The 12,904-nt window shown below is 40.9% G+C and overlaps 1 protein-coding gene across 1 annotated transcript in view; it reads right to left on the bottom strand.

The window, feature by feature from the left end:
* UBR4 (ubiquitin protein ligase E3 component n-recognin 4) overlaps positions 1-12,904 on the bottom strand; it is a 3,959,899-nt gene that overhangs the window by 3,895,399 nt on the left and 51,596 nt on the right. The window contains 1 exon segment of the mRNA XM_044087073.1: positions 8,993-9,132. Coding sequence (XP_043943008.1) covers positions 8,993-9,132 — 140 coding nt within the window.

Here is a 12,904-nt window from a genome sequence, read left to right as displayed (position 1 = left end):
CTCTGGGTACTCAGATTTCCTCCCATGATCCAAAGACGTGGGTCTGAAGCGTTTCTCCCGGGGTCTCGACTAAAAATTGGCTTTGTTCCAAGTCAAACTTTGCCATAAACAAAATATTAAAGCAAACTCAGTTAACCGGAACTCAAGCAACCAGAAAAGAAAGAAAAAATAAACTAAGAAATAAAGTACAATTTTGGTGTGATGCACTTTTTCTCCCCCTGCAGAAACATACCTTACATTTTTTTTAGAGTTTGAGTGTTTTAAAAAAGGAAGATTGGAATAAATTCCCTCTTTCCCCAACCTAAGAACAATTCAAACCAAACAAATAGTACAGGGTACAGTATTAGTCAGGCCTGTTTTTAATATCAGCTCTCAAGCAACAAGAAACTACAGTTATCCAGCAACTACCAATCCCCATGGGTGCCGGTTAGCAGAGTTTGTTGCAAATTAACTACTACAAGTAACCCGATACGCCTTTGAAATTTTCCTATTTCCCTAATGCAGACAAAGTAGTAAACAAACCCAACCAACTGAAATAAAATAAGGAATGAAAGGAAAAACTAGCCAACACACACTGCAATAGACCAAATACCACAATACTTTAACAACATTAAGCGCTTTCGTCTGTATACTAGACTACTTCAGAACAATTACAAACAAATTTGATGACCTTAAAAACCCTACCCTAAATGCTCATTGGTCAATATTCCATGAACCAACCTTAATTATTTAAAGTAACCCTACCATGAAAACATTAATATTGGTACACACTTAAAAAAATCATATAAAACAGATTTTAATTTTAAAAGTGAGCTGATAGAAATCTTGTCATTAAGCCCAAGTGGTTGACAGGCATCAAGTCTAACCTGCCACTTGAGCTCTAAAAACACTAAGAAATCATCTTTAGGACCACCCTGCAGACCCAGATCAAAGTGGTCCAATACAAACAATGTAAAGGAGTTTGTTGGATATGTACTAATGTGCTTATACAACGCATTTGTGTCTTTTTTGTTGTGGATGTCATAATTATTTTGATAAATTCTTTTCCTAAAGGCTCCCACTGTCTTCCCAACACACTTTACATGAGCCACAAACCGCAATATATACCACACCTTTTGTGCAACAATAATACTTTTTGTGAGTGGTGATTTTACCTACATTCTCAAACTTGATACAATCGGTGTCCAATATAAATGAACATTGTCCAAATCTCCCACATTTGTAAGTGCCACCTGGTCCTGTCTTAGACTTGCATTTCCACTAGACCTTTAAGGGACATTTCCTTTTTGTAAACCACCAATTGTTTATTCCCCAGTTTCTTAGAGATTTTTTGGTCTAATGTGAAAGTGGTCCAAAATTTTTTTTTTTTTTTTTTAATTTAAAGAATAAACAACCGTGAAGGGTAGAACCAACCCTCTATTAAACCCATGAATCCTGATAGGCTCCAGGGATCTTACTAAACCAGTGGGGTTTGCTAAAAAGTGTGTAAAAATCCCTCCTTCTCTCATGTTTAACTACATCAGCGATGTTATTGATAAAATTGTAGGGCTATCCTCTTTTCTGCAACATCTCCATTTATCACATTCTCTAATAAAATCGTCCTATTCAGAGATCATTCTGGCCAATCTCACATACTGACCTTTAACTAAATGACCCCTTCTGGTGAACAGGATGCCAACTCTTAAAATGTAGCAATGAATTTGAGTAAATGGGTTTTCTATACAAATGTGATGTAAATTTACCACTTGAGTAGTCTTTATATACACACACATATACACACACACATATACACATTATATATACATACATATACACGCACATTATATATACATTCACACAGAATTACATTATGAATTTAAGTACCTTTATCTGCTCTTTTTTTTTCAAAAAAATACAGTATTTAAATTGATTTTAACTGTGTGGAAGGAATATTAACTGAACTGGAAGTTTTGACTCTGCTCTTCAGTTAGTCCCACCCACCCTCCCTGTTTTTGTTTTGGTGTTAATCTTAGTGGCCTTGCAACTGCCAGCCCCTCTTGTAAATTTGTGTTTGGATACTCCTTCTGGGCCCATCTCATTTGCTCACTCAACTGAGTGCAGTGAGATCATATTCTGATTTCAGGCACTCCTACTGTGTACAAAGAAAGCATCTGGGAAACAGAAAAAAAAAACAAAAAAAAAAATTTAAGCTCGTTTCCTGCCTTTCCTGTTAAGTGGTATAGGCTATTTGTAGGCTTCTGAGCCCCCAATCCCTTCTGTGTTGGAGGGAAGCCTTCTAGCTTAGTTTTTTTTTTCTTATAACTAGCCAGTTTTCTAGTTTCAGCACTCAAATCTGTTTCTTTGATCTCAGCACTTGTTCAGGAAAAAAAAAAATGTAATCTGCTTTTACTGTACTTGTGTTTCTACCTACTTTTTTTTACTTTTGCATCGTCTTAAAAGTACTCAATTGTATTTATTACTGCTTGGTGTAACTCATTCTAAGCCTTTTGGTTTAAACACTTGGGCTTCGGACCAGTTGTTTTGCACTGAGAGGGTTTGTGGTCTGCACTGTAGTGGCAGAACAGGTAGCTTACAGCCTTCTAGGTTGGGAACTGCTGATTGAGGGCTCAGTGTCCGTTATTCTAAAAGTGTATTAATTCTGGTTTAAGCACTTGGGCTTTCAGGCCAGTTATTTTACATTAAGAGGGTTCGTGGTCTGCACTCTTGTGGGAGGAGAGGCTGGACTCTGCCCTTCTGAGCTGGGAATTTCTGGTTAAAGGCTTATAGTGCATGCATATCTGAACTGCTTCTTACTGAAGTTGGTGCCTTGTTTGCTGTGGCATAGACTGGATTAGGGCCTGCTGGATCTAGCTTTGTTTGTGTAACTTGAGCACTAATCCAGGCATTCTCTAAAGTATTCAATTGTATTTATTACTGCTTGGTAGTAACTTGATTAAAGTGTAGCTATCATTCTAAGTCTTTTGGATTAAGCACTTGGGCTTCAGACCAGTTGTTTTAAATTAGGAAGGTTTGTAGCATGCACTGTGGTGGCAGGACAGGTAGCTTTCATCCTTCTAAGTTGGGAACTGCTGATTGAGAGCCCAGTGTCTGTTATTCTTAAAGTGTATTAGTTCTGGTTTAAGCACTTGGGCTTCAGGCCAGTTATTTTACATTAAGAAGGTTTGTGGTCTGCACTCTTGTGGGAGAAGAGGCTGGACTCTGCCCTTCTGAGCTGGGAATTTCTGGTTAAAGGTTTATACTGCCTGAATATTTGAACTGCATCTTACTGAAATTGGTACACCTTGTTTGCTGTAGCATAGACTAGATCCAGGCCTGCTGAATCTAACATTGTTTATATGCTTGTTTGCTTGTTATTTCCCTGGAACGCTAATTCCACCTAATACGCGGCTTCTCAGCGCTTCTGTGGATCACTAGTGATATCTGCATTGCTTACTATACTTATTTCCTTGTTTCACGTGAAAGTTACTGTTTGTCGTTTTTGCATTTAAGTTACCTGTAACACATTGCATTTAAGTTACGTGGCACTTGCTCACTAAAGCAATTATATAAGTCAGCACTAAAAATTAAAAGCACTACACCCTCACTCCCCACTGGCCCTGGTTTTCAATTAAGGAATTCCCAAAATTATTCTAGCATGTCCAAAGGTCAGTTGTCAATCTCCTCTCCGGTCCGGCTGGTGAATCTGGGAATCTTGAGGCAATGTTACAACTGCCTCATGTACACAGACAACCCTCTCCTCCTCCCAACAAATTCCAACACATGTGAGAGATGCAACCATATAGCCAAACTGGAGGCTAAGCTCTCTCAACTCAGTACTGGCATAACCAGTCAGGAGGAGAAGGAAACCACACTCACTACAATTCCAGTCTCACATAGACCTACCACGACAGCAAACCAAACACATAACCACACAAAAACATACTCGGAGGCTCTAAATAAAGATCTGCCGAAGCAGCAGAGACCTCCAAAGCAGACACCCAAGCAGCCGCTACCCCAAAACATAACACGTGCAACACATCTCACAAAGCCAGTGTGCTGATCAGTCACAGCCCTTAAGACTAAACACACCTGATACACTTGTAATAGGTGACTCATCAGGCACACTGACGTCCCGCTCACCAGGCTGAACAAGGAGAGGGTCACGGTGAGCAGCCTGTTGGGCGCTAGGATCCACCACATAACACAAGCACTCAGGTCACTCCAAGGCAAGTACAAATATGACTCTGTCATTGTCCATGCTGCTGTGAATGACCTGAGACTACCTCCCTGGACTACATAGAGAGAGACATAAAAGAGCTCTCTGAGCATGTAGCCCAGGCCGGTATGACCCTGACCTTGAGTAGCATCTTACCCTCACCAAGAATGATGCCACAATATGAAGACAAGATGATCAATTTCAACAACTGCCTTAACTCATTACAGCCGAGTGACGCCTCCAGGTGCATCTGCAGTTACCGCCTACTGCTCCTCTAGGCGTCAAATATTGCTTGTTCATATTTGCATTAATAATTCCAAAACCATGCCCTATACGAGGTATCAGAATATTTTATCTTGAAGCATACATGATGGCAAACACAATTGTATTGATATTTGACCTATGTCAATGAGTATTTGTTAGAATTGTAAGGTGATAACTTTATTTTTTAAAGACTCAAGCCACGCCCACTAGGAGTTAAAGGTGCACAATCAAAAGAGCTGTACTGGAGTACTGGTGTCATTCAAAGGGGATCCAAAGCCTGTCAGCTTGGGATGATATGCTCGACAAGCCACAATGCTTCGCTAGGGACGGCTTGCACCTGTCACCCCTGGGCTTTCGGATATTGGCAAAGGCTCTTGCTACCCCCATAGTACCTTTTTAAGACAAACCCACCTCCATAGGTATCACAAGGGATAAGAAACTAAGAGTAATGCCACTCAACGCCAGAAGTCTAAACCTCAAGATGCACGCACTCTAAACTCTCCTTAGCATGGAGAGCATAGATATCTGTGCAGTAACAGAAACCTGACTCAGGGCTCCCGAGAGCACCCCAGCACTACCAGGTTATACCTCATACCATGCTTTTCGGCCCCAAAACTTGGACGAACCACAAAAGGAGGGGGGGGGTATCGATATTCAAAGATCCCCACACCTCCAGGTTGGTGGCAAAGCACGAAGCATCAGAGACTATCCATGTGCAACCAACAGTGGGTAAAACTGCCTTCCAGTTTATAGCCTACTACAGACCACCCTCCCAAACCCAGGAACCCCACTCGGCCTTCCTGAGAACACTGGAAAATATGAAGGTCTTTCCAAACACCATTATATTGGGCGACTTCAACTACCCAAACATAGACTGGAAGCATTACTCTAGCTCCAACACCCTAGCCCAAAGGTTCCTAGAATTTATAAACTCAAATGCTATGGAACAACTTGTTACCACTCCCACAAGAGGGGAAAACATACTGGACCTGATCATCACCAACATGGGGACACTCTGCTCCAGACCAGAAGTGTATCCCTCACTGGTAAGATCAGACCATAAACTAATCTCACTGGACATGCACATCCCGACCCCACCCCCTGCCCAGAAAACCACGGTGAAAAACTTCTCTAAAGCAAATTTTACACTCCTCAAAACTGAGGTGGAATCCTTCAAAGCCCCCGGGCCTGTGGAAAATACGGACCAGACCGCAGAATCCTTTATAAACATATTCTATGAACACCTTCAGGAATGCATGGATCATGCGATCCCAAATAAAACCAAGACCCAATCCTCCAAAGGCAGACGTCCTGTCTGGTGGACCCCCGCCATAAACAAACTATACAATAGAAGAAGGAAGCTACTAAATGAGAGCAAAATCCCAAAAAGGGAAGGCATCACTGATCAGTATTAGCAAAAAACTACGGGCACACATAAAATTGTCTAAGGCCAGCTTCGAGAGAAAAAACTGCACAGGACACTAAGGATAATCACAAGGCTTTCTTTAGTTATGTTAGGAACCTGGGTGGTAATTCCCAGATATGCACAGAATTAGTCCAAAATGACAAAAAATACACCAAACCCACAGACATTGCCAACATCCTAGCTGACAGGTTCAGCGCAAACTCCCTCCCCCACCAAAGGGCAAATATCTATCCCAGCAAAGTGCTGCCCCTGACATCTCAGATGCTCAGGTAAGAGCCGCCCTCTCCAAAGCAAAAACACAGCTTCAATGGGACCAGACGGTGTCCCGGGCTGCCCCTACATGAACTCCAAGAAGAGCTTAACCCAAACATAAAACTACTGTTCAATCTCAGCCTTACTACAGGATATGTGCCCAAAGAGTGGCGTACAGCAACAGTGGTCCCTCTCCATAAAGGTGGTGCCTCAACGGATCCTGGAAACTATCGCCCCATAAGCCTGACTAGCTTGGTCTGCAAAGCTATGGAAAGGATCATCATGGACCTCATAAATATATTGGGGACCTACAAACACTGGATCCTACCCAGTTCGGCTTTGTTAAGGGCAAATCCTGCCTCTTAAACCTGGTGGATTTCTTTGAAACAGTCACCAAGGCCAATGACTAGGGGAAGGTGGTCCACACAGCCTACCTGGACCTTGCAAAAGCCTTCGATACAATACCCCACTCAGGCATTATAGATAAGCTCACCAGCTTAAATATAAACCCCTATGTCACTAGATGGATTGCAAACTGGATCAAGGACAGAACCCACATGGTTAGAATTGCTGGAGCCATGTCAGACTTCAAACCAGTTACAAGTGGTGTCTCACAAGGCTCAGTCCTGGGACCTCTCTTGTTCGGTATATATTTCTCGGCGGTACAGGCCAACACGGAAGGACTGTGGCTGACCAAGTTCGCAGATGACTGCAAACTGGGCGCCATAAGAGACTCTCCAGCTGACACAAGCATCCTCCAAAAGGGCCTCATAGAAACAGACAACTGGTGCCAGAGCCATGGCCTCAAGCTAAATGCCAAAAAGTGTATAGTCATCCCCTTTGGCAAAAACAAAGTGCCCACAAATTACCACATAGATGGTAATCCATTAAGTACAGAAGAAGTAATTAGGGACCTGGGGACCCAACTTGATATCAATCTCTCATTTGACAACCACGTGGCCAAAGTGGTTAGAAAAACATTTTATATAGCTCACCTAATCATGAAGGGATTTACATCTAGATCAGGGGACGTCATCGTGCCTCTTTACTCATCCCTCTTCAGGCCCATAATTGAGTACAATGCCCCTTTTGGGATGTACCTTACCAGACACCTGCAGCAACTGTAAAGACCCCAAAAGTACCGCACCAAGAGGATCAAAGGGCTCAAACAGATGCCATATGCTGCCCAGTTAAAGAAACTCCAGCTCTACTCAGTGGCATACCGCCTGTTCAGAGGCGATCTGTGCCCGACGTATAAAGCCATGTCCAACCCGGAATTAATGGACATGCTGCACCTCAGAAAATCCAAATCCCATCGAGCTACGCGCTCGAGAGACTTGAACCTCAGCACTGAAATAAATAGGACATGCTGGAGAGACAGATTCATAACCCAGAGGCTCTCTTCACTCTGGAATAAAATCCCAGTCCAGGTTAGGCAGAGTCCCTCATTGACTCTCTTCAAGAGGAATCTTGATGAGTGGATGGGAGATCGTAGGTTTATCCCGGATATCACTTCTGTGTCACTGTTAGACAGAGGCACAGTATACTAACCTCGAAAAAGGGCATGGCAAAATAAATTTAAAAAGGGTGGCGAAAGCCAAACACATTCTGGCTAGGCTTATAAATGCCCTAGGTCAGATAGCCTAGTATGAACCTATGTATTTATATATTTTGTTGTCTTTTGGCTTTTCCTGGATAGCGGTCGCCACAGCATAACTCCAGTCCACTAATATATAGGCACGCCCATTCGCGGATGTTTTTCGGAGGACCTGCAGACTCCATACAGAAGGCACTCTCCGCATACTAGCGGAGAATAGAACGGGAGAACCTCTTTCTGTAATATCTCTCTACATATCTATATCTATATGTGCAGCATCAGCGGTGGTGCAGCGGTAGCGTTGTTGCCTCACATCAAGAGGTTCTCCCGTTTGATTCTCAGCTAGTTTGCGGAGAGTGCCTTCTGTATGGAGTCTGCAGGTCCTCCCCACGGGTCAAGTGGCGTTACGAAAAACATGCGCAAATGGGTGTGCCTTCATTGTAGGTTGGGCGTCGAGCTGGCAACTCGGCACCATGAAAATCTACTGCCAATCATTAGCGGACCGGAGTTCTGCTGTGGCAACCCCTAACTGGGAAAAACATGTAGACATATACACACATGTACACACAAACGTACGGAGGGTGGCCTAATGGTTAAGGTGTTTGCCTTATAAACATAAGGTGCAAGGTTTGAGTCTCACAAGGGATAATTGGCTAGGCTTACAATGGCTCACAAGGGCAGTTACCCAAGTACTCACCTATGAGCACACCACACACTAATATATCAGGGGAGGAAGAGGAAAGAGAATCCACTCCATTTGAAGAAAGGAAAAACAGCGAAGTGAATGTCATACATCATAGTCTAAACCCACCTGAGCACCAAGGACCACATCCAGAGCGATCAAGAGGCAAACGAGATCTGGGGATTACTGGTAAGGTGAGCAGCTTAAGCACTGGAGTTGAAGCTTGACAGTGGCTGAAGTCGGATGCGACATGGATCTGAAGAACCATCCCTTGAGGAACGGATGGAAGAGATGATCAAATGCAATATTAAACACTGCTTTACAAATGAAAACGTTCCACAACTATAATCATGTCGTTTAACTACTTACAAGTTCTGCAAATCAGCACTCCACAAGCCCGCCACAGCGAGAAGAAAATGAATTTGTAAACAGAAGGGTCCTGCCAAAATGCAGTGTGTGTTCATAAACTTGAAACAAAATGCACAATCTTCCCAGAGCAAACAACTTCTAAAAGTGGACATTGTACATGTTAACATCCTTCTACATACAGTTTAAAAAAGAGTAAAGTTTTCTAACCTGAGCCTGCAGCCCTGCAGATACCCTAACAGTCACATCAGGGTTAAAAACACATGTCAGCTGGTTGAAAAAGTTCATCTGCACTTCCTTCTGTCGTACTTCAGGATTTATGGGAGATGTCAGCTCCTTCTGATCTTCAACTAAGACAAAATGAAGAACAGAGCAAGTCAGATAAATATAGTAATTAAGTCCCAACTATTTAACCACATAATAAGCTGTATGCACAAGCCAAAATAAAAAAATCCAGAAATACTATTACTCCAGTAATACTAAACGACTTTGGTTCTTTACAATTTCTGATATTCACTACATATAATTTTTACTAACATTTTAAAATTCAATTGAACACATAATGAGATACTGACAATGAAGTTAAACATCCGCAACTGTCACAGAAACGCTGATACCAAACAGCTATAAGTAATAAAACTAGAAACCATGACATGCATCTCAGGCAAGCACGTGTTATACAACCACATTACTGGGCTAAACAAAATCAGGACCATACAACTACATGAAACAGTTGAGAACAGAAGTTTCTAGGCATGTTCCTAACATTTTTATAACTGTCAATTAACTTGCATGAAACAAGATAAGGCATTCATTCATTGAAAAATTACCACTGCCAAATTCTCATTAACCACAGTAGCAAAGTAAACTTGCCACCATTAAATGTTACATATTTTCTGTATAGATCAATGCAAATAAATATGATAAAAACATCTTTTTATTCAGATTCTGGGAATTTAGTCACCTGGGATTATACATGCAAGTGGTCAAGACTGATCAGTGTAGTAATCTGGTAAAGGGCAAGCTAAACAATAAAATAAAAAGGAACAAACTAATACTGCAAATACCATAGGACTAATGCTTACTGCAGCCCCATCACAAACCTCAACACTGCCAGCCCCCACAAGATCCACTGCTAGGGGTGATAAAATTAAACACATATACATCTTGGAGACCTATTCAGCCACGGTAGGGACATAAGGAATGGACCCAATTCTACATATCTGACATTTTAGTTACGTAAACATTTATCTGTTGGTCAATCCATCAGTCTTCTAACTCACAGACTTCCAAGCTCTTCTACTGAGTGGACACCCTAGGAAGGCACATCCTTAATATTAGTAAAAACAGCAGTCTAGAAACACAAGCCAACCTATGCTGTTTTTCAAAGGTGTTGAACATACCATGCAGATGCTGCAGAGAGATGCATGACAAATGCTGCATTCTTGGAAGTGTAAAGAGTTAGCTATGGCTCTAGCAAAAAAAACTTCCAGCAAATAAAGGCAATAACTTCTTAAAAATTCTAATTCATCTAGCAGTAGCACAGTAGAATAATCTTAAACCCATACTTCAGTGTCTGGCATGCTTGATTCCAGAGTCAAATCTGCTTCCACTTTACACATCTGCTTTCTTGGCTTGTAAATTTCAGACAGCAAGTAGGAAGCTTTAGAGCCAGACCTACAATACTTTTTGTAGCAGCTTTTGATCCTCTGTCTACAAGCTGGTGAGAATGGGAGAGTGCAGCCACAGTCCTGGGGTCTGGGACAGTGCAGCAGCACATCAAAGGAAGCCACTACAAAGGACTGTGCAACACTGATAAATGGGTTCAATGCCAAAATCTTTATGGGCTCACAGGAGAGACCAGTGTAGCAGCACCAACAGTGATCTGTACCAAGAGCTACAATGAAAACACCAGCAAAGACCGGCTGCCAGCATGGATGCCAACCTCAGAACCACACCCTCAAACCCATAAAAAGCTGAAGATGCCAAAGGTTGAATCAGCATAAATGTTAACAACCTTCTCCACCCCCAAACATATGTGGAGTTGGGCACCAAACAAGTATATGTGTACAACTGGCAACTCAGGACCACGACCAATGAAGTCAACCACAGTTCAAAATAAAGAGTTCCCAATATGCGACTAGCACTGGCTGTTTCCTGGTCAACCCACAAATGGCACCAAAAGAGGGACAGAGGAGAAAAATATGGCAACTACTGGGAGAAGTTGAACATCCGATCACTGTAGACACATACAAAAGACACATGACCTCATTTCAATTGCATCTGCTGGGACATGCTCCATTTCTTTAATAAATATCCGCAGTGTGCGTGCATGTGTGCATATATATATATATATATATATATATATATATATATATATATATATATATATATTTATTTTATGTATGCATGCATGCACCACACACACATATTATATATATATATATATATACACACACACATTATGTATATATATATATATATATATATATATATATATATATATATATATATATATATATATGTCTGTGTGTATATATATATATGTATATATATATATATATGTATATATATGTATATATATATCTTGACATATATATATATATATATATATATATATATATATGTGTGAAATAAAACCCTTGGAGGGAGAAGCTTGTGTTGTATAGGTAAAGCGAAATGAGTACGCTATATACACTAAGCGTTTTTAAATAAAAGCTCTATATTAGTGTCAATATTGTATATAAACTCACTGTTGGAAAAAAATTCCTTATCAATGGGGTAAGTGGTGTAGTTGTAAATCTTCATATCCCCTTGAATATTTATTATGTCATTCACACCACCAGTACTCAAGTTCATCACATAATCAGTCTGCAAATTGCTGTTAACTATTCCCTGTTGTAATACCAATTTTTCGTGAACCCCTCCCTGTGTCCCCACTCTTCCCTTTTGTTCCTTCTCCCTTCCTGTGCTAAAAAAGCTTTGCTTTCTTTGCCTTGGTTGTTGTCTCCCTCATGGACAAACTGCGTGTAATTACTATTGTTCCTGGTCCATTTGTATGCTGAACCATTTTCATACTGCTTTAAGTCCCTAAGGAACTTCTTGCTTTTTCTATCAAAACTTTTTTTGTTGTTGCTTTCCGCATATTCAAACTGCTTATAGTACAATTTTTCCCACTGTGAACACTAAATCTCTAGTAAGCCTGGCTGATCTCGTCAGTGACTATTAAGTTACTAAGTTTACAATCATTACAAGATACCAGGAAGTATTACAACAGGGAATAGTTAACAGCAATTTGCAGACTGATTATGTGATGAACTTGAGTACTGGTGGTGTGAATGACATAATAAATATTCAAGGGGATATGAAGATTTACAACTACACCACTTACCCCATTGATAAGGAATTTTTTTCCATATTTTCGATGGGTATGAAATACACACCTGGGGCTCCATTTGACATCGTGGACACACTGGTTGAATTCAAAATTTTCCTTAGGAAACTTAATTTAGGAATATTCTTTCATGATAATGCTTCACTACCTTTAATTGGCAACCAGCTTAAGAAACGTAGCACTTTCACGCCACCCATGCATAAGACTTTGGTTTCATTTGAGAAAGTAGTTAACAACAGTCTTTATGATTTATGCAATCAGATGAGAAATCACCCGGTTAATGGTGTTATGGCTAATGGTGAAATGGACAACAAGATGTGGGATGTTATTGACACACTTTGTAGAAATAACATCAGGATAATGTCGGCTGACAAGGGTGGCGCATTGTGCTGTATGATCAGAGTGCTTTCGATAAGATGTTTGACATATTGAATAATACAGCACATTAAGCCTACAGTCTTAATCAAATAAACATTGCACATAGTAGAATTGACTCTTATCTTGAAGAGTTTTTGTTGGATCAAAGGATTGTGAAGATTTGTACAAGTTTATTAAAGTTGACTTTCCTGTGCTTGCCACAATCTTTGGAATACCTAAGGTCCATATGGGCGTAATTCATCCCCCATTTAGACCCATCATTGCTGGTAGTCATAGTAAGACGTTTCCCATTGGAAGGGTGATTGACAGCTGGTTGAAACATATTACCAATACCAAGCATATCATGAGGG

This window comes from Protopterus annectens, chromosome 1.part1 (genome assembly GCF_019279795.1).
Source record: "Protopterus annectens isolate FY-2018-M chromosome 1.part1, PAN1.0, whole genome shotgun sequence".
In the NCBI taxonomy this organism is placed as follows: domain Eukaryota; kingdom Metazoa; phylum Chordata; order Ceratodontiformes; family Protopteridae; genus Protopterus; species Protopterus annectens.
Note: the sequence above shows the minus strand (reverse complement) of the source record. Positions and strands in the feature narration are given on the sequence as shown.